The sequence below is a fragment of the Pinus tabuliformis genome, chromosome 4_1 (genome assembly GCF_031772625.1).
Source record: "Pinus tabuliformis cultivar Carrire ecotype Pingquan chromosome 4_1, CPIR1, whole genome shotgun sequence".
NCBI lineage: Eukaryota > Viridiplantae > Streptophyta > Pinopsida > Pinales > Pinaceae > Pinus > Pinus tabuliformis.
This window is the reverse complement of record NC_142303.1, coordinates 253,560,900-253,584,294: the sequence shown is the minus strand read 5'-3', so window position 1 is coordinate 253,584,294 and position 23,395 is coordinate 253,560,900. Positions and strand designations below refer to the sequence as shown.

The window sequence follows — 23,395 nt, the reverse complement described above, 5'->3', positions numbered from 1 at the left end:
TCTCATCTATAGCGGGACATGGAAGGAGCATCTCAAGCATTTAAAGGAAGTATTGTCTGTATTGGAGAGAAATCAATTTTACGCAAAATTATCAAAGTGTACCTTTGGTCAAAAGGAAGTTGAATATTTGAAACATATCATATCCAAGGAAGGAGTCAAAGTGGATCCCAAAAAAATTAAAGCAATTAAAGAATGGCCCAAGCCGAAGAATATATCGAAACTTAAGGGATTCCTTGGGATTAACCAGATACTACAGAAGATTCATAAAGAATTATGCACACGAGACTGTTCCTTTAACGAATTTATTAAAGAAAGATTCCTTTCAATGGGACAATAAAGCAGACAAATGCTTTGAAGCCTTAAAAGAGATAATGTCATCTACCTTGGCTATGGAAATCCTTGATTTCTCCAAACCCTTTGTGGTAGAGTGTGATGCCTCATGGTTTGGGATTGGTGCAGTTCTAATGTAAGACGGATGCCCCATAGCTTACGAAAGTCGAAAACTTAATTAAAGGTTAAGCTTGAAGTCTACCTACCACAAGGAGATGTTTGCCATTATTCATGCACTAAGCAAGTGGTGTCAATACTTATTAGGGAGCAAGTTTTCAATCCACACTGATCATAAGTTACAACAAAAACCTTTATCTACATAACAGTAGAAGTGGATAGAAAAACTTGCAGCATTTGACATGGAAATCTTGCACAAAAGGGGAAAGGACAATGTGGTTGCTAACACTCTTTCACGTAAAGATGAAGACACCACAAAATGTGTCGCTTTGGTAATAGTTCCTAATTGGTTGAACGAGATCTTAGTTGAATATGACAAAGAACCAGACTCTTGCTCGATAAACCTGGATAACTCCCAGAAACAACCAAAAGGCGAACATAAAAATTGCTCTACCATTCTGAGTACCCTCTGATTTTGGCAAAGCCGACATAATCCCTGCAGGCCCTGATGGCGGGGATGAGCACTCACATGAGAGGGAGGGGAGGTCCCCTCCTACAAAAACGTTACAGCGGGAGAAACAAGCGTGCAAGTCGCAATAGCAGCGAGAAACAGCATAAATGGTGGAGTCAATGGAATGCCAGCACTGGGGGCTCAATGGCAGAAGAGATTCAAAGGACAATGCATGCCCAGAGTCGTTAAGAACCTAGATTTGTAATCCCGAATAACAAATAGAAACATACCGGAACTATATGAAGGATTGCGCCTTAATATGTAAGTTGATTGGGGTATGGCCTTCAAAGAAGGAACTTGTGAAATGGATACAACAAAAATGGCAGTCGAAAGGACACATAGATCTAACGCTGGGGGCTAGAGGCTTTTTTACAGTGATATTCACCAACCTCGAAGACAAGGAACGAATCTTTGATAACGATCCATACTTCTATTACAATGTCAGACTCTTTATGCGCCACTAGGAGGAATGTTATAACCCCGATCAGGGAAAGCTTATGGCCACCCCAGTGTGGGTCAAATTGTTTGGACTTCCGGTAGATTTTTGGGATCCAGAGATACTGGAGGGTATAGGAAACCCAATATGGAGACTTGTGAAAATGCCAAATTCAACCAGGAGAGGTGGGTGGCCACTGTAGATCGAGGGTCACAGAGCTGGTAGGAAGAACAAGAGTCTTTGTACTCCCAGTGGCTTGGGGAATCCAAGAACCACCCTGCCAAGCAAAATCTGCTTCAGGAGAACTCATATTGAGTCTTTGTATTGTAATATCTCTGCTCAAAGACATAATAAAATAAGGCCACCACTGAAGCTAGACCGGAGACGTAGCCCTGGAGAATAGGGTGAACTCCTTATTAAAAAGTGTTTGTGTCTTTGTGTTGCTTACTGTATTTCTCTGCTGTCTTTCCATTTATTTTCTGTGTATTGCAATCTGATCGATCCATTGTTTCAATAACATAGAACACACATCGGCACATGGGTCTGTAATACCTTCTTGTTTTAATAAATCTTCACTGAGGTCACTCATAGGGTGATTATCAGATCAAGTGGTATCAGAGCTCTAGGCTGTAAGGTTAGACAAGCTTGTGTTGGTTTAGCTGTGAATGATCACTAGGTCAAAGCTCAAATTAGGAGAAGGAGAGTTGGTGGAAACTAATCCTGAAATTGGGAGAATCTATTCTCGAAAGACAATGTCAGAAGAAGGTTCTATAGGACCAAACCCTCAATTCATAGAAAGTTTCCTAGCTATAAATTCCATGGTAGAAGAAATGTATAGGGACTTTAGAAAGCATAAGGGTGAAGATTCATCAGGCTCTAAGCAAGATAAAGAAGAAAATGAATCTCATTCCCATGACCACTCCAAAGGAAAGGGGAAAGAAGAAAACTTCCCTACACCTCCTAGTAGCCCTGTGCATAATAAGAAAGCATCTTTGATTAAGTTATATGTTAAATTTGATTTGCCTATATATGATGGAGAGTTGAATGCTGAGAAGTTGGACAACTGGATAAGACAAATTGATGTGTATTGCAGAGTACAAAATATAGACTCAGACAAGAGCAAGATTCAACTGGCAAGCCTACGCCTAGGGGCCACTACCTTGGTTTGGTGGGAACGCAGAACCCAAGCTGATATGAAGAAGCATGGTAAGACCATCTCTGTCTGGAGTGACTTTGTTTCTGCCATCAGAAAGCAGTTCTATCCATTGGCCTACATGCAACAAGCCATGATGAGTTGGCAAACTCTTTGGCAGTTGAAAGGGCAAAGTGTACAAGGGTATACTCAAGAGTTCTGAAAGAGAGCATTAATGTTGGGTATTTCATTAGACTCACCAGAAACTCTTTTGAAGTACATTGGGGGTCTACACAGCTACATGAAGCACACTATCCTCATGTTTAATCCCACTAGTATAGATGAGGTATATGTACAAGCTATTCATCTAGAAGCAAGAGGAAAGAATGGAAATCCAAAAGTTGGGGGACCATCCCAACCCACTGTAAGCAAGAGCAAGGAGAAAAGAAAGCAAAAGTGGAAAGCAAGGAAGGCTAACACTGCATGGAAAGGCAAAGCCTCATGCACTCACTGTAAAAAGGAGGGGCATGATGATGAGCACTGTTGGATTCTGCATCCAGAGCTGAGACCTAAGAAGTCCGAGGGCAAGAAGAAGACGACTGCTACAGCTATTCAGAAAGATTTGGGGTCAAACTCAAGAGATGAAACATTCATTGCAGCCACAAGTATAAAAGGTTATCTGCTTTAGAGAATGCTGAAATCAAGAAGCAAGTGCAGGAGTTGCTCGAGAAAGGGTTCATCAGGCCTAGCACATCACCATGTGGGTCACCAATCGTTTTGGTGAGAAAGAAAGATGGCTCGTGGAGAATGTGCATTGATTACTGAGCACTAAATAAGATAACCATCAAAAATCGTTATCCCCTTCCTCGCATAGATGATCTTTTAGATCAATTGAAGGAAGTTGTTTATTTCACCAAGCTGGATTTGCACAATGGATACCATCAGGTCAGAGTTGCAGAGCAAGATGCATGGAAGACTACTTTCAAAACAAAGCAGGGATTGTATGAATGGTTGGTTATGCCTTTTGCCTTGACCAATGCCCCTGCTACTTTCATGAGATTAATGAATGATGTACTCAGACCTTTTCTTGATGATTTTGTTATCGTGTATCTGGATGACATTCTGATTTTTAGTAAAACGTGGGAAGAACATTTAAAGCATGTTACGCAGACATTAGATGTTTTGAGAAGAGAAAAACTTTATGTTAAACTCTCCAAATGTGAATTTGGCAAAACCTCTCTAAATTATTTAGGTCATATAGTAGGGGGAGGTGAATTGAAAATAGATCCCTCTAAAGTTGCAGTCATTGTAAACTGGGCTAAACCCAAGTCTGCTATAGAAGTGAGAAGCTTCATAGGAGCAGCACAGTATTGGAGGAAGTTCATTTCAAATTTCTCCTCAATTGCAGCTCCCTTACATGCTTTGACAGGATTGAACAAGGTGTTTTAGTGGGGAGGCAAGCAACAGAAAGCCTTCAACACCTTGAAAGATAAAATTAGTACAGCACCTGTACTAGCACTGCCAGATCTACAAAGACCATTTGAGATCCAAACTTATGCCAGTGACTATGCCATGGGCGCAGTGTTGACACAGCACGGTAAACCCATATGTTATCATTATGAGACTTTTAATCCTGCAGTAGTCAACTATCCTACCTATGATAAAGAATTGTATGCATTAGTTCAGAGTGTGAAAAAGTGGAAACATTACTTAATGGGAAAAGAAACAGTAATACATATTGATCATCAGCCACTTCAATACCTACACTCCCAAACTAAGTTGCAACAATCAAGACATTACAGATGGATGGATTTTCTACAACAGTTTCATTTAGTCATCAGATATAAAAAGGGCATACATAACAAGGTTGTAGACATGTTATCTAGACCCATTATAAATGCATCTACCATACTTAAGCATAATTTTGTGCTGCATGAAAGCTACATAGAACAGTATGCTCAGGATATGGAATTTAGATATGTATATGCAACTTTGAGTCAAGGCAAAAGAGTAGAAGAATTGGACTATCATGTAAAGGACCAACTCTTATATCATTGTGGGAAACTCTGTATTCCACAAACTAAGAGAGCAAAGATAATTAGGGAAGCACACACTTCTCTGATATCAGGTCACTTTGGGGTAAGTAAAACAGTTGCACAGCTGCAAAGGTTCTGTTATTGGCCAAGAATGAATGAGACAATTTCTAGATATGTAAAGGGGTGTGCTATGTGTGCTAAAAGCAAGCCCAGTAACAGAAAACTAGGCTTATACACTCCATTGTCAGTTCCTTCTCATCCTTGGGAAAGCATTTCCATGGATTTTGTTGGAGGGCTGCCTAAATCTAGGAAAGGTCATGATTATCTATATGTTGTTGTGGATAGGTTCAGCAAAATGTGTATTTTGATACTCTGTAGTACGCAGATTACAGCTGAACAAACTGCAAAACTATTTTTTGAACATTTATGGGTTCATTTTGGTTTACCCACTTCTATTATATCTGATCGAGACACCCGATTTGTGGGGAATTTTTGGTCCAGTCTGTGGGAACTAATGGACACCAAATTAAAGAAAAGCACAGCTTTTCATCCACAAACACATGGCCAGACAGAAGTAGTTAACAGGACAGTGATCCAGTTACTGAGAGGATATTGCAGCAAACACCCTAAGCTTTGGGATGAACACTTGTGTTATGTGCAGCATGCTTACAATAGAGCCAAACGCTCTTCTACCCAGAGATCTCCTTTTGAGACCTGCTTTGGTTTCATACCAAGGTCTCCCTTGGATTTTGTCTTTGGTAAAGATACCATGGTTGATGGACACAGTGATGTGGACAAAGCAACTAGGTTCATTGAATAGATCCAGGAGATCCACCAGGCAGTACAGGAACAGCGGGAAAAGAGCCTAGGCATGATAAGCATCGGATGGAGCATAGTTTTCAAGTTGGAGACCAAGTCTGGCTATACATCAGCAAGGACTAGAGGCAAGGTGAAGGTAAGAAGCTAAAACCTATCAAGTATGGACCCTTCAGGATACTTGAGAAGATTGGTGAAAATGATTTTCGCCTTGATCTGCCAGCTTACATGCACATCTACTCAGTTGTGAACGCAGATTGCTTGAGGTTGTTTGAACATTCCATGATTGAGGACCCTGAAGAGCAAAGTCAATTGCCTTCTGTTGATGACCTACTACATAAATATCTTAATGAATTGCAGGAATGCATAGTGCTGGACAGGAAGGTAAGGACGACGCGCAGTGGACAGGTGGAATACCTCAGAATTGGACTTAAAGGTTCGAAGCCGAGCAGTGCTAAGTGGATTGATATTGGACAAGTGAGACGGCAGTTTCCTCACTTAGTCGATGCTTGAAGAAAACCAACTTTTGGTGGTCCAAAAGCTTTTCAGTTGGGAGGTCGTGATCCGAATCGGATCCATAAACGACTGTCATAGAACCATGACTAAAACAGGTCGAACAAATCTCAAATGAAATCCAAAACAGCAATCGAAAACACCCTGAACCAGTGGCCATGGCAGCCGGCACGAAACGACGAGGACCTCGGTCAAAGCGCGTTGACCGAGGCCCATGGAGACTGCGCAGGAGGTCGATGTAGCCCCTGGGAGCCCTGGAATGGGAAAAGGAGCTGATTTTCGATGCGCATTAGCGCTTGGCGCTAACGCACATCGCTAAGCAAACAGGGCTGAAATGGTAAGGCTAAGCACTCGGTCACGTTGGGAGCCAGAGGACCGTGGGCGGAGAACCGAAAAGGCACCATCGTACGACGGTGGGACCCACGACCTGGAAACCGACGGTTTTACCCGGGGTGCCCTTGAATGGTAAGAGGTTTTGGAAAAAGCGGAGCGAGCACCCTCAGCGATCGACGCGTGGCAGTAGAGGTGAGAGAAAAACCGCCATGATCGCACGTTATCGGTCGAGCAAGTCAACCGCGCTCAGCGTGCGAATGACGTTGGATCTGGAGGATCCCAGATCGAACGGCTGAGATTGCGCCCGATAGACAGAGCGGAGCTGACAAAGAATTAAGGCGAGTTCTAAAGAGATTTGGAGTTCATTGACCGCCACGATGGAAAGAGAAGTGAATCGACGAATAGGCTGGCGCTATTCCAGTGAGAACACGTCTCTGCGTCTCGAGCGATCATGCTGACGCCGAACAAGGAATTCCAAGCACACAGGCGACAGGCGAATCGGCGCAGGCGGGAGAGGAAATGAACAAGCATGGAGGTCGAATGGTTAAATCCACGAACAGAGACAGTGAACAGGATTTTCGAAGAAGAGATTCAGAGCGAAGAGTCGAAGAGACCAAGAGAGACAGTGACAGTGAACCCTGAGAGGAGGACTGAGCACAGAGAGCAGTAAAGCCAAGCAGAGGAGACAGAGGGTCGAGCTGACCACAAGCAGCATCGAGCACCAGAGAGCTTGAAGATTCAAGCCTTCCCATAGAGGAATCTATCCGGATTGAGCATCACAATTGGCTCTTTCCACTGTAGACCGAGGGTCACAGCGCTGGTAGGAAGAACAAGAGTCTGTGTACTCCCAGTGGCTTGGGGAATCCAAGAACCACCCTGCCAAGCAAAATCTGCTTCAGGAGAACTCATATTGAGTCCCTGTATTTTAATATCTCTGCTCAAAGACATAATAAAATAAGGCCACCACTGAAGTTGGACCAGAGATGTAGCCCTGGAGAATAGGGTGAACTCCTTATTAAAAAGTGTTTGTGTCTTTGTGTTGCTTACTGTATTTCTCTGCTGTCTTTCCATTTATTTTCTGTGTATTGGCAATCTGATCGATCCGTTGTTTCAATAACACAGAACACACCCGAGCACATGGGTCTGTAATACCTTGTTTTAATAAATCTTCACTGAGGTCACTCATAGGGTGATTATCAGATCACCGCCAGATCATCTGGGTTCACAACCAGGACATGGGACGGAACAAACCATAGCAGGGAAAGGCGGGAAGAAACAAGGACGAAAAACTTACAAGAATCTATAGAGATGGTGGGAGATATGTTAGTGAATTCTGGAAGAGTGGTACCGCTATCAGCAGTTTTCCACTACCTCAACAAACCTTCCCAATGATTATTACATCCTCGAATGTTCGAGGCCTCAATAGTAGGGGAAAGCAAAGGTACTTGAAAGATAGTATTCGCAAGGATCATTCAAGTATAATGATCATTCAAAAGACAAAAATTTCATAAAGTAGACTGAAAGAAATTGTAAAAAGTATGAAACTACAATACGTAGTTGTGGAACAAAACTCCAGTGGGAGCGCGGGTGGATTGGCTATCCTTTGTAACCCGATGGAGGTGGTATTTGATGAATGGGTGAGCTTGCCAAGGATACTATCAGGACACTTCCAGCACTTAGTTTTCCTAAGTTCCTCCAAAACTTAGGAAAACTAAAAAGATTATATGAGGATTTATGGATTCTGGGAGGGGATTTTAACATTATTACTTCGCTTGAGGAAAATAAGGGCGGACTCCGAAGGATGGATGCAAATATGGAGGCGTTCAGGGACACAATAGAGGGACTACATCTAATTGATATACCGACAACCAATGGTGTTTTTACTTGGAACAACAGGAGGGGAGGAGCACAACAAGGAGCATCAAGACTGGATCGTTCATGGTGTCATAAGTCATGACATCTTTTTAGAAGCCTCTATCCTGCCAAGCATGGGATCAAATCACTGGCCGATCAGGATAGAGCTAGATCTAAAAGCAGGCCCAAAGAACCGACCCTTTCGCTTTGAAACCTTCTAGTTACGGGGTCCGTTATTTATGCAAAAAGTGGAGGGTTGGTGGAATGGAAGTGAGGTGCATGGGCAAAACCACATGCACACCTTTCAAGTCAAGATAAAAGACCTCAAAATCCATATCAAGAAATGGAACTAGGAAGAGTTTGGGAACATTCAAAAAGAATAGAAGAAACTAGAAGCGAGCATGACAGACGTGCAACAAAGAATCATATTAGAAGGTAGATCAAAAAGTCTGGTAGAGACTGAAGGTCGGCTACTGAATCAACTAGAAGAAAGAAGAAAGCAAAAAGAAATCCTATGGAAACAGAAATCTCGCATCCAATGGCTTCAGGAGGGAGAGAACAATACACGATTTTTCCATAAGGTGATGATCCAAAATAGTCAACACAACCATATATTCTCACTCAAGGATGAGGTGGGGAATCCACTGTTACAACATGAAGACATGGAAGAGTCGGTGGTCAATCATCTCAAGAACCTACTCTCGAAACCAGACCAGGATAGAGCGAATGCAATTGCGAGTCACACGACACATCCCTCGGCTAGCCTCCCAAGAACAGAACATGGCCTTGATGTAGGCAGCGACATTGGTGGAACTAGAAGAGGTTGTCAAAGGAATGGCGAAGAATAAAGCTCCATGACCAAATGGGTTCACAATGGAATTCTGTCAAGCAGCATGGAAATTTATTGGTAAGGATAACCTAGAAGTGGTGGAGGAATCACGGAGAAATCAGAAGGTATGGTTCAAGTCTCAATTCTACACTCATTGCTTTAATTCCTAAATCAGCTAAATCGGAAGATCCTCAGGGGTTCACACTGATTGCGTATTGTAATGTCATCTACAAAAGTATCTCTATTGTCATTGTCAAACGCCTGAAACCTCTCCTATCAACCTTGATTTCTCTGAAGCAATCAGGTTTTGTGAAAGGTCGCCAAACACTGGATGGTATCATCACCTCTCAAGAAATGGTTCACTCCCTAAAGCACCTCAAATCTCTTGGTATGATGAGTAAGCTTGACCTTTCCAAAGCATATGAATATCTGAGCTAGTCCTGCCTGACAAGGGTTTTGACGTCCTTTAGTTTTGAGCATCGATGGATAAACTGGATATTATCTATGGTGTCAACCCTGGTGTGTTCCATTATGCTCAATGGTTCCCCTTCTAGAACCTTTAATCCTACTCGGGGCCTCCTGCAAGGGAACTCGGAGCCTCCTGCAAGGGGACTCTGTCTCTCCATTCCTTTTCATTCCAGCGGCCGAGGGATTAGGAAGATTCTTGAAAGCAACAGTCCGCTCCTCTCACCTAAAGGTTCTTAGGCCTTAGGGCTTTGATTTACCCATCACCCAGCAAAAAAAATTGGACAACATCATGCTTTTATGCCACGTCTCTTTAAGGGAATTCTGGAAGATCAAGGAAATTCTGCAGAAGTTTATGACGGCCTCAGGCACGTTGATTAACAATGAGAAATCAAACATCTTTTTTAATAACCCTAGAGCTACTCAAGCCTTTTTGGCCCGCCTGATGAGGTTTGGCATAAGGACAATGTCTATGAAATATTTGGTTATGCCTCTAGCGTTCAATTCCCTCAAAACCTCTTGCTAGCAAGACCTCCTTTTCAAGATCCAAGCAAAGTTGAGCGGATGCGAGTTATGTGCCCTCAACCTAGCGGGTAGAACTGTGCTGCTAAAAGTTGTCCTTCAATCTATCCTGATCTACCAACTCTCTAGTATGGTGGCCCCTAAAACCTAATGTTCTGCAATGGTTGATATTTTCAGGAAATTTTTATGGCAAGAGGCTCTTAAAGCAAGGAAATGGGCTTTGGTTTCTTGGAACACGTTGAGCTGGCTGGTGGTGTAAGTCTCCGAGACCCGTATATATTAAACCAAGTCATGGGAGCTAAGTTATGGTGGAGATGGATAAAAGGTGGACCTAACTTATGGAAAAGAATATGGATCCGAAAATATGGTATGTCGAACCAACCTGAAGATATCCTTAGATATAGGGATCCTCCACAAGGATCAGCGATCTGGAAGTTGAAAGCAAGGAATAGGCACCTAATTAATCAACACTTCTTCTAAGAAATTAGAAATGGTTGCACGGCCTTCTTTTGGCAAGACTCTTGGCAGCAAAGAGAAAAACTATTGAGTCGACGGGATCTTGGAGAAATCCTCTTATATACAACTAGCAAGAATTACTATACGGTGGACCAGTTCTGGAAAACCACCCCCCAAAGTGCAAGATGGCATAAATATAAGGAGGTAGGGGACTGGCCAAACCCCCCACCCTCAAAGCAATGGAAAATTATGGATCAAGAACTCCAATCAAGGAAAATAATGCACCAAGAGGGGGAAGACATTCTGTGATGGGGATACACGACTAAAGGCACCTTCAGCATTAAGGAGGCTTATATGCTTAGAGTGGAGGAAAACCAAAACCACCAGTGCCCTCTATGGAAGAAGATCTAGATTAGCAAATTCTGGGCAAATTCTTATGGCTGGTTTGCCACGGCAGAATTCTCACATGGGACCAACTTCAGAAACAAGGCCAGCATGGCCCCTCCTAGTGTGTTCTTTGTGGCCAGCACAACGAAAATATGGAACATCTATTAAACACCTGCCCTTTTGCAATTCAAAAATGGAACCAGCTCAAGAATGTTTTTGGCCATTTAGATAGAGATCCCCTGAGCATCAAAGCAACTATAATCCAATGGCGTAAAGGAATCTTCTCAAGCCCCATCATAAATAGAGCATGGAATCTAGCCCTGGGGTTTATAGTATGGGCCTTATGGAAGGAAAGAAACAGTAGAATTTTCAAAGATAGATAGAACTCTCATGAGATAATATGGGAAGGGATCACACAGAATATAAGAGACTATCCTATCGGAGAAATGGCCCACGGATGACTGTCAAGTCCCCACAGCAGAAGCAACAATCCTAAAACTGTTGAATTTATCAGCAAGCATGATAGCTCCAAACTCATGGAAAGTTTTGAATTCCCCCTCATCGTCACCACTCCATTTCACGAGGCCCTCGCAAGGTTTTATTAAACTAAGCTTTGGCAAGACTTCGAAAGGAAATCCTGGAGATGTTGGTTTTGGTGGCCTATTTTGGGATTATAAAATGAAAAGCAAACTGATCTTCGTTGCAGACAGTGAGTATGCCAGTAACAATGAGGCAGAGTTCACTACAGTCAAACAGGGCTTGTTTTTAGCTCAAAAAATAGGGTTCAAAAGGCTAGTGATAGAAGGGGATTCACGATTGGTAGTGGACACAATAAAGAAGCTAATTCATGGATCCCATTGGGAAAAACCGAGTCACATTTGGCACATAAGTCATTTAGTTCAGGAGGTTGGAGAAATCCAACCCACGTTTGACTACCTAATCACCTCTCATGTCAAACGTGAAGGGAATAGAGTCGTTGATTTCCTGGCTAACTAGAGTTGTGCCCATCCAGGAAGTACGATAGAAATGGCATGGCCACCAAACCCTCTAGAGAACGATCTGACTCCACTCCAAGGTATCCTAGAGAAAGATAGCAAAGATAATCAACAGCAAGAGGTGAGCATAAATCGACATCCTCGATCAGGGTGTGAGCTAGCCCTAGTGGGTGTGTACATGCCCAGGGATGAATGTGGCTCATTAAGATCGTCACGGCCACCCTCCGCATGCAGCGAGCACTTGGAGTGGTGGCAGCAAGCATGCGAGGGTTAATGCATGGGGGAGGCAGCGTGTTAAGGACAATTGGAGAGGGTAAAACTTTGTTTGGATTGTTGAGGGCACTGTGGGTGTTGTCGATCCTGTGGAACGATTGTGCGAGGGGAACTCGAGACAAACGAAGGCAACCAGCATCCTCAGAATTTGGTAGTGAATCCTATTATGTTATCGGCCTTCAAGCTACAATCTTAGTATAATGGAGCAGTGTATTCAGCCTTGGATCGGGGAATTGAATGTGTGTGGGCTATGGGGTGATGGGTTCTAGAAGGGCTAAAGGCATGGCCTCGTTGGGCTCCAGGTCGGGTCAGTGTACATTGTTCTGCCCATCCCTGTGTCAGTGGAATTCGGGATTTGTTCGTCTTTCATGGGTGCATGCATGGTTGAGATGGTCGAGCGTAGGGAAGGTGGAAATTCCCCATCCATGGGGCTGGAAGAGTGGACAGGGGGTTGGGTCTACAGAGAATAGGGTGGGGATTCATACTGTTGCAGTGTAGGGAGAGCCAGGGGCTCAAGAAATCCCAGATATACCATCTAGTGGCAGAGAGGCGAAGGTAAAGAAGCATGGTTGATCAATTTATGGGTCAATCCAGTCCTGTGGTCTCGAATTTCCTGGGTTGGGAACCTCTATTTGGATGGAATTCATCTCGGGTATCAGTGGTGGGTTCAGGTTGACGCTGAGCAATTGAAGCCAACTATGGACAAAGGGGTCTTGATGCCTGCCCACTGCCTGGGCATTCTGTATGGGGTCGCTAAGCAAGGGATTCGACGAGCTCTGGGCTCAATCTCCCGGCCAGCTCGAAACCCATTTCAATTCCTATAATTAAGTCTGGTTGATGAAATCAATTATCGTTGGAAATTGTTGCTATACTAATGATGGCATGGTAATAATTGGCATGGCCAGTCCATTTAAGCTTTGCACTAGGTAAAGGAACGGATGCAAAAATGATGGCATTCGAATCCTGTGTTTGGCATAGAATTACTTGCAGACAATGGAGTGGGTTCCTTACTCGGCTGGTGTCTTTTGAATTTGAAGCAAGTCTGCAGTGGGGGCGCGACCTCTGGTAGCGTCGAGCACCCAACCTGCAACCCTACACTGGTGGAAAGTTGAGGGAAGCAAAAAGACAAGCATTTGACAGGCAGCGACAGCAAAATGACTCAAGTGAAGGGTACAAAGAACAACAGAGTCAGAAGTCGTGGGTGGGAGAGGCAGAGAAAGGTAGCCCTGCCACCAGGAAGCCAACCTAGCTCCTCTAGTGGGGTGGCTGAGATGGGACAAGGGCGTAAGCCAGCCTTGCGTCTAATTGATGAAGCAACGCAAGCTTAACATGCCAATAGCACCAACCCGGTTAGGCAACTGATCGTTGAGTGGGAAAAAGAAATTCGACAGACAGTGGACGATTTTGACTTGGACATCGATGAGTGGCAAGCAATGGCCCCACATCCAGGCCATACTCATGGAAGAGTAACGCAGTACAAGAAGACAATGTGCCTATTCTAGATTATGAAGAGCATTCTAGTGAAAGCTCTAGAACAATTTCCATGCAACCCCTCGGGGGCATCAGTGAATTCAGATTTCACCAAAGAACTACAAAAAAATAAATTCCAACTGCAACAATAGAATGGTTGGTTGAGCCGAATCGAGCAACACATCCCTTCCATACCTCACTCAAAATTGCCTGGTTCTACTGTGAAGGACCCTGCTTCAGTGGATTCTGCTGATGATGAACAGTGACAATGCACCCATGGTTTTCTTATTGAATGCTTTGGTCCTATAGTTTGACTTATTATCAGTTATTTAGAGAATTGGAAGTATAAAGACTCTCGGATATATATAGCATGGCTGAACAGACTTATTATTTTTTGCTTATGGATGGCGTATTTTGTAGTTAGGTGGCCAACAACCCTGGTTTCCCACTGGGCAGGTTGAGGCCACGTAACTCTTGGACATGGTTGTAACCTGCTTTATTTCTGAAATTATTAGAAAGGTACCACCAAGCTTTTATATATATATATATATATATATATATATATATATATATAGTAAGTATAAAGACTCTCAGGTATACATATCATGGCTGGACAGAGTTATTATTTTTTGCTTATGGATGTCATATTTTGCAATAAAGTGACCAACATACCTGGTTTCCCACTGGGCAGGTTGAAGCCATGTAACTCTTCAACATATGGATGTAACCTGCTTTATTTCTGAAAATTAATAGAAAGATACCACCAAGCTTATATATATATATATATATATATATATATATATATATATAACCTGCTTTATTTACGAAAATTAATAGAAAGGTACCACCAAGCTTACAATATATATATATATATATATAGTAAGCTTATATATATATATATATATTGTAAGCTTGGTGGTACTTTTCTAAAATCATAAATATTAATAACTAATAATTTAATTAATTAAAAACCCATTAATTGTGAAAGGGCAATAATGTCCAAAAGACATGACTTTTAAAAACCTTGTGGCCTATCCATGCCTATTAAGGTGAACCGCCCAAATCGTTGTAAATAACATAAATTCATCATTCAAACTTCATAAAAAATATTACAATTTATAGAGCATAAATTTGTATTACAATTTATAGAGCATGAATTTGTACGAGAATCCAGTATACATGTCTGGTTTCCTAACACTCAGGATTGAACAAAACTAAACAACTCAACAAGGTTAAAAAAATTGCATGTTTCAAATATATTATTAATTTGTAGAATACCTTAAATAAAATGAAAGGTAGTAGAAAACATTTATCTCGGGTGAAGTGGGAAAACAAAATGTATGTTTGTAGTGGGATTCAAGTGCCCTTCTTTCTATTGGGCAAATGCATGAATGATAATGATTAATATATCCAAATGGCTGTGGTTGTTTCTTTGCTCCTTTGAAAAGCCAAGAAACAAATGAATTTGAAACTTCTATTGTATTTCTCTTCTTCAATCCTCTAATTTTTCTCCTCTTCTTCGACCCTCTGATTTGTCTCAGAAATTTTGATGATAAAAAAACATTGTATTAATGTTGATAGACACATAATATTTATAATGTTAAATGTGAAATGTTTATGTTAAATGTTAAAGTTTACAAACATTTACACCTACACATCTCCCCCTATATTGGGTTGTAGAGCATCTCTCGACACAATGACAAATAAAATCTAGTTCACCCTAGGTACCATTCTCAAAATACAGGGCATGTGGTAGGTTTCGCATACAAATACATTACACAAATAAGAAAAATAAAAAGAGCTCCACGCTGACACGATTTAAATAAAATAACTATAATTTCAAAACAAGCTTCTGGTTCTCATAATCATCACTTTAATACATCATCAAAAGGGCATTTTCTCAATAAAAATCATTTTAACTTCATATACATCTCCTTCGCAGATGCAACTCTCCAAATTCCTAAAAGAATATCCATAACTTACACAAATTTGGATAGAAACTACAACATTATTTTATTGATAACCCAAAGTTCAAAATAAGCTATTAGTACCAGGTGCAAAGTCCAAGGTCATTTTGATAGAGGAATACCCATTTTGTTGTAACAGACAAAGAAAAGTACGTTTTATCATGCAAACAGGCCAGGCACTTGCGGTACACAAACTTAAAGGCAAAAGTAAGACATGTCTTTTATTAGAGGAAGCATTTTCAATCCAAATATTAAAGTCTAACATGTCAATACACGTTTAAGATTTTATGACTTGTTTATAAATCATCTCTACACGTGAACATGCCTTCGCTCTTAAACAAAACTATTCTTGAGCATATACTCGAGCGAAAAACTTGAAAACGAAAAAATTCCTAACATGGGTTCTTCTGACATAAGAAGCAGGATCCGATGGTACTATGTAGATGCTTTTAACATTATAATGAAACCAGTCACATGAATGTTAATGGTGAAAACCTCGGCTTAGATATCTCACACATCATGACAGTAGTAAGCCACTAAAAAGAATGCCACTTTTAGCCTAACTATAATTCCAGTATGCTTTTCCTTTCCAGGTCACACAGATGATGCTCAGAATTTCCCAAGGCAACCAGAACCTTAAAACTCCAATCATTATCATTGACGCCTTAGCTATGTTTTCACGACACCTAAGCTATGATTTCATGTGATACTGAATAGATATTTCAATGCACGAGTCCCTCTCAGGGTTAGAGATTTCAGCCAAAATAAATGACACATGCAAGCCTATGACTGGAGAATACTCACCGGTCACACAGCTAGATCTTGCCTAATTAATGTCATTCCGACTAAAATAAATTTGAGAAATGATGAAACTTGCTCCTAAGTGGGGCTTAATGCTTGCATGTCAAAAAGAGATATACCATTGGAATCTATGGAGACCGTTACAACTTGTGTCTCTTCAACTATGATACTCGGAGAATAGGGAACTTCAAGTTAGAAGAGGGAAAAGTCTAGCAACGTGTTCCAAGGGAATACCATCTGCCGTGTTCTTCTTCAACTCTGGATGGTTATATTCATTAGGGGGGAAAACAATCAGCTGCAATAAAAAGCATTTAGTCTGTCAGTGCAGGAAATGGAAAAAGTAGGCCAATAAAACTGCCACACTGGATGGAGAATGAACTTACCTGCCCCTTCCCATGCCCTTTCTCTAATGACCAACCATCTTCATTTATATGAGCTTCTAGATACTTATCAAGTGATAAGCCCTCAACATTGACTGCCTGTCATATGAGATAAAGTACTCTTTTTAACAGCCTAATTACTTTGAAAGATCCAAGGACGATTCCACCTCTTCAGCATCTGATGTGAAATAAAAATAAACTGACTAACCAACCTCTGCAAGGACATGTCTTGGTAACTTTTGGTAAGTCAGGGAGAGCACATGAATAGCATATTTCTGAATAGCTTTCTCAAATCCTGTAAAGTTGGCAGAGGGGACATGACATAAGCGTAATGTACAGCTGGAGCATAAGTGATAGCATGACATAACCATGTTAAATATCTCCAACTTAGGCGAGCTATCAAAAAGGTCAAAGTCTTACCAGGAACAACTTCCAATATAGCACGATTCCTGGGAGCCTCATCCCAGAATTCACGAAACCTTGCAGTCTGTAAAATATATAAAATCAGCAAATGCAAGTCCTAAGCAAGTTTTAACATCCGTTTTGATTCAAAACAAAGCAATATGATGATGAACAATTGTGAGAACATCCTTGAGAACAAGATGATAATGAAATGTCACATACTTTATTGTTTTGTGCAAAGGAGTGCACGTATGATTTACTTACCTCCAAGTAGTGGGACAGAGTGATCAAAGTTATAAAAGGCTCCATCATTTGCTGAACAGTGGTCAAGGTTATCAAATTGCTACCATTAAAGCACAAATATTAGAAACACAAAAATTTAAATGGGCATGATAACAGGAAAATGGCAGATAAACCTGCCACACAATGCTAGCTTATGATCCTTAAGGCAATTGTTACTATAATGAAGAATTAATTAACAAATGCTCATACAAAGATAGGCCATGCCAAATAAAAAGATACAAGCTTTTCTGGAATCAAGAACATGCAAAGGTTGAAATCGGGAGCTGGCATTGCCATGAGAGCCTGTTACAAAATACAGTTTATGAGTATATGAGCATTATAGAAGGACTAAATCAGTCCAGAAAATTCCCAAGCATTTCTAATTATCAATAAACATAAGCATGCTATGAACGTACACCAGTAAGCTGTTTTGGATGTAGTTAAAATACCAATGTCCAGAATCTAGAATATGATACAAAGAAAAGCCTTTAGATTTCAAAACATTGCTGCTGCATTTGACAACTGATTGACATAAAGGAGATATTTCAGTGAGGTCCCAAGACGTTTATTTATTTTTATGCAAGTTGTCAAAATTCAAAATAAAGCATTCCCTTTTCCTAAAAGGATTGGGTTTCTTGACTAATTTACAAAATCAGCCCTATTTTTAATCCTTTTTGTCTAGATGGCACAATCAATAATAATAGGTCTCTTTCAATATTCTAGACTGTAAATCGTTATTTCAAAATTCTCCTATTTTTACCATCTGTTTTTTTCCTGCGCCAAACCTGTCATGATTACTTTCTGTCTATTTCTGTCTACAGTGCAGTTAATGGATTTCTCTTTCAATTAATTTAGTTTCACCGGCTAATAGATAATCCATCATCCTTTCCCTAGTCTGAAGAAAGCAAAGATACAATCTTAACTGCAAATTTTAAACTTTAAAGCCAATATAACTGAGACTTATAGATAAGAAATTCACAATTGTACTTTCAGCATGCTCACAATAGGCGAAATTCAAAGATGTCAGAAATATTTGTATTTGAATGACACAAACCAATCATGAATAGAGTTTATCTTGAAATTTGTATTTGGTCATAATTATGGTCCATGGTTCTTAAATTTGTAAACACACAAATGCTAATCTGACCATACTACCATAGTTCTTAAATTTGTAAACACATAAATGCTAATCTCATTCTCTGACTTTATGTTCCTGATTATTTAAACTCTTAATTTTGTTTTAGCTTACTATTCATCTATTTTGGATTCTGGAATAATAAGAATGATATGGTAACCCAAATTAAAACATGAATATATATAGGGCCTTCACAAGCAACTCTAAACATGATGCATCTCATGACCAGCAAGAACAGAGATTACTTATATTGGGACCACTTTCATTCCAAGGTACAAACATATAGGAAGAAAAAATGAACCTTGACCAAGATTCGAGCAACAATTTGCGTACTCATCCTCGCTGGTTCAAACTGCATACCCACAAGAACCATGATCAGCATATAAATAGTCATAGATCTACACGATAAATCCAAAACAGTGATTCAAAACACACTAAGGATATAAACTAAGTCTCTGGCAGAAACTCCAATAAAATCTTTTAACATGGTCATTTAAAATCTCCTGTGTGAAGATGGTCAGAATATATGAAGGTAAAACATGACACTGACAATTTTCGAACATCTCAGAGTCACTCAAATAATAACAAATTGCCTGCTCCATAGAAGGAGTAGCTGCTAGAATTTATTTCATAGCATTAAAAAGAGCACAGTAGAACACCATAGATCTCAATAAGATTACCACAACAACAATCATTAAAGTTTTAAACAAAAAAACACAAAATTATAGAGGTATGTCATTGACAGTAATTAAAAAAGGAGAATTGTGTGAACTAACAATATAATGAATTCTAAGTTTCATCGAAGTTCAGAAAATAATTCTAGTTACAACTGAATGTACAAACCTGGTACAGCCGTAGGAGGCATAGATTGGCATCCAGGTTATATGTATTTGACATAACCTGCAACATAAAGAAACCCCATTAGCTCCTAGAGATTAAGTGCAAGATGTTACTCTTTCAACAATACCTACTTTTTAAGCATTTACATGCTCTTGTTTAATACTAAATAGTTTTGTCAAGCAACCTAGTGCATTATCACGTTCAACATTGGACATGCATTTATAATCAGTTTCTTTAGTAACACTTTAATATTTACAACCCTATCATCAAGATTGCCAAAATGTGGAAAATAGCAGCTTTGGATTTTTAAACATCATGTCACAAATCACAAACCATTTTTTGAGTAGATACTGGGTATTTGGGGACCATTAAATCTACAAAATTGATTCCAAAATGCCTCAGATGCACTAATACCCACCTCTATATCATATGTGCCTGATTGAAGTGTTACATTCTGAAAATAAATCCGTAATGGTAGTTTTGATGTCCGGAACCAAGGGCACACCCAGGCAACCCCAATAAAACAAACCCTGTTAGTTTTGATGTTTGGAACGAAGGACACACCCAGGCAGCTCCAATTAAACAAACCTTGCTGGTGAACCAGCCTGCTGAATTTCAAAAACCCTCTATTCTGCTTATTTTCTCTTTTCATCATCATTTAAATAACTATATATTAGCAATTGTAAATCAAGCACATACATTTTATCTCATTGGCCTTTGGAATTCACTTTGCACATCATTAACATGACTTCCTGGTATTTTAACCCACAAATTATGAAAAGGGAACAGGATTGTGACTCTTGAGTTGAAACCAATTGCTATCACTTGTAAAACTCTCTTCATATGGAAAAGGCATGAGTGGACTTGTCATTACCCCAAATGTATAAAGAACATGTTATACAAGGTTGATTGCAACAGACAAGATTCGAAAGTTAAAACTCTGGCCTGAATTTAAAGAAATTTTTTTTACTGTCAGAGTCAAATCTATGAAAGTGAACATGGTGACTGAGATAGACAGTAGTTGTCTCAGACGGAAAGAGGAAACCATGGCATAATGCAAGCAATATGACCCAATGCAGACATAGTATGACAGAAAAAAAGCAGATATCTATTGAATTGCCCATGATTTTATGTGATGGATTAGTTTCCCATATCCTCACAAACTGTCCAGCAGATAACCTTGTTATGCAGAAGTAACATTTCATGATTGAAAACAACTCTGTATTTTTTTTTACCAAAGTCTACTCCATTATAAGGGTCTTCCATATAGAAGAAAGCTCATAAAGTTATAAGCATTATGATTTGAAAATGGAGGAGAGCATGTATGGACATAAATAGTGTCAACTGCCAAGCACAAGAAAAGGCAGAAGCACTAGAAGACGACTGATTTGCCAACTAAAACTCCAAATGTCCACCACTGGCAATAGCTTTCTAAGTTTCTTTCATGAAACTGCATGGCAGTTGCAATTTAATTTGATATGCAATGTAAAATTCCCCAAGGGTCAAATTGATGTAATTGTTTAAAATATCCTATAGATGCTAGCGCCTTCAACGCAGCTATTCCTTATGACCAAGATAAGCAATACCATAATTTCCTCAGGTAAGGATCCGTTAAAATAGAACTCCTGTTGGCAAGAAAGCATCTTCAACTTCGTAAACTTCCTCAGACAGACTTAGTTTTATTATCTTGAAAATTTTGAATGTTCATCAAACAGCTATAAATGGGGGGCAAGTGCCAAGAAGAGCATCTGACACACTTCAATGTTTCAAATCCTATGTTACTGTCACAGAATTTGCCAATGGAGCAGATTATAAAATAAATTTAGGAGATACAAAAATTATTCTCCCACAGGCAACGAGTAATATCCATGGCGGGGCTGTGTGATCGAGCAGCAAGCTGGAGAACTGATGATGACCCAGGTTGAGGATCTAGAGGGCATGCTACCCATGATAATGCAGCAGAATGAATCTTTCCAAAATTTGAAAATAAGTTTATACTGTAAACAATGTTTTGTGCTAATGTGCAGGTAGTGTCCATGGTGATCTCTGTGGTAATGTGATATCTGTAGATGAGGCCAGGTGCAAACCCTGTGTAACTTTGACCGAGTAAATACCAAGCTGCAGTCATATGGCATAGTCTAACTAATAGATGAAATGTCTTTTTGGCCAGAATTCAGCAATACAATTTCCAGCAAGATTGTGATTTCCCGTTATTTAAAATACACTTTTCAATGCATGAACGGATTTAGCACCCTGAAAAACCCCCGAGGCACTCAAACTTTGCAAATTTAACTTAAACATATGATTGTGAAAAAACTGTACTGAATGTTCAACAAAATTGACCAGAAAAATGCTTGGAAAAGGGCAATTTCATCTATTAGTTAGACTACGCAGCAGTCATATAGCCAACAGTCAATTGCAAACCTGATAAATGTAAGGAGTTATGTCCTCTCTCCAGTCAAACAGGTTTAGCCTATGTATGTGTGTAAGTAGCCCCATGGGTTAGCTCAATTGGCAGATGCTCTCAGTATGAAATCTCATTAAGTCCCTTGAGGTTACCTGCAAAAGGCACAGGGTCAGGTCAAGCACATTGGCTCTTGTGGACATCTGAAAAGCCTCAATCATGAACTGTCCAAGGAGTCATGCATGTGTAAACTAACCTTGGGAGTTATCCCCTCTTTCCTCACATAGAGATATAGGCTAGAAAACTGCTACAGCTTTTAGGTATATCGCACACCCTTTTTAAATGTATTGTCCACGGCTGAAAAAGCCTCATATATTTTCTTTCGGCCCCAACGGTTGTTGATTTTCTAGTGCTACTATAGGCAAGCACAAATTCCTTTCACTGATAATTACTTCCAATGATATACAGTCTTACTTTAGCACTTTTCAGAATATCATTAAGCAATTACACTCAGAAAACTCAACAGTAAATGGAACAGAAACAGTAAAGATCACAAAAGAAAAACATGAACAGTAGACAGCAAAAATTTTAGCCTGGGAAACCCAAACCTGAGAGAAAACCCAACAATCTTTTCTAGGAGAAAATGTTCAGTTCAGCAAAGGTACAATCTTATATTTTAAGTCAAATTTGGTCAAACTAGAACAACAAACTAGCACTGTTCAAACCTGGTCAAACTGACCTAAATTCAGCCTCCTGCAGCTGCTCATAATTTCGGTCAATCCTGAGTCAAACAGGCCAAATTTTGGCCTCCTGCTGCTGCCCAGAAGCTCAGTCAAACTGTCCAAAGATGTTGAAGAATCTAGGGCAAAATAATATCTTAATGATTCTTCACTTCATGATAACTGCTTGTGATGTCTTCCCTTTAGTTAACTTCTTTTATGTTAGTGTGTTCGTTGATCATCAAACGGTTACAAAACTAGAAGATCAACAAAATGCAAGTACACAAGATGTTGTCTCCAAGCCAGGGCAAAAACCTCTCTCCTCTTGAGAGGAAAAACCCTTCAATCTCTTCTTATAGATATTTGTTGACGAATACCAAGACCCTTGAAAACACTAGATACAAAATTACCTCCAGCACACTTGTGACTATCCCAATGCAGTCTTCGTTCTTCAAATGACAGGGTTCTTACTTCTCACTTTATTGTCACATGTCTCCTTCTTTGGACTGTCACTGTCTAAGGAGATTCTCAGTCTCCTTCCTGCTTTACTGTCCAGGCACAGGCCTCGGTCTTCTTCACAGTTCTCGGTACTGTTTAAGTCTCGGCTTCCTTTTTTTCTAGTCTCAGTCACAACCTCGGCTTACTGTAGAATTCGTTCAACAATTGGAGTCACTTATATACTGTCCTATGACAGTATATCTTCACTGAGGTTACTTGCTATCGAAAAGATGTAACCCGAAAATATAACCTGTATCCATTCCTCTACGTGTGGTGATACTTCTTCGTTTCACTTCTTCACTGTATTCATCAGAGATGTCCGAAGATGATGGTCATTTAGAGGTGAGATTATTCCTTATTTATAGTGACTATTGCTTGCACTGTGAGCCGACATGAGTGCTTGGAAATAGGTCGACATTTCCAGTAAGGAGATCACTGTCATCTTCGTAGTCAAGCTGCCAGAGGGATAGTGACAATCGCTTAGGAGAGTAG

General features: G+C 40.2%; 1 protein-coding gene across 1 annotated transcript in view; it reads right to left on the bottom strand.

Annotated features, from left to right (window-relative positions):
- Positions 1-15,875: 15,875 nt before the first annotated feature.
- Positions 15,876-23,395, bottom strand: part of EIF3K (eukaryotic translation initiation factor 3K) — a 31,106-nt gene continuing 23,586 nt past the window's right edge. Inside the window, exons 2-9 of the mRNA XM_089419550.1 lie at positions 19,286-19,342; positions 18,744-18,794; positions 17,548-17,610; positions 17,290-17,340; positions 17,044-17,110; positions 16,836-16,918; positions 16,627-16,722; positions 15,876-16,538 (exon numbers count right to left, since the gene is read on the bottom strand). Of these exons, the coding sequence (XP_089275676.1) occupies positions 16,431-16,538; positions 16,627-16,722; positions 16,836-16,918; positions 17,044-17,110; positions 17,290-17,340; positions 17,548-17,610; positions 18,744-18,794; positions 19,286-19,342 (576 nt within the window). The 3' untranslated portion in view covers positions 15,876-16,430. The remainder of the gene's footprint in view (positions 16,539-16,626; positions 16,723-16,835; positions 16,919-17,043; positions 17,111-17,289; positions 17,341-17,547; positions 17,611-18,743; positions 18,795-19,285; positions 19,343-23,395) is intronic.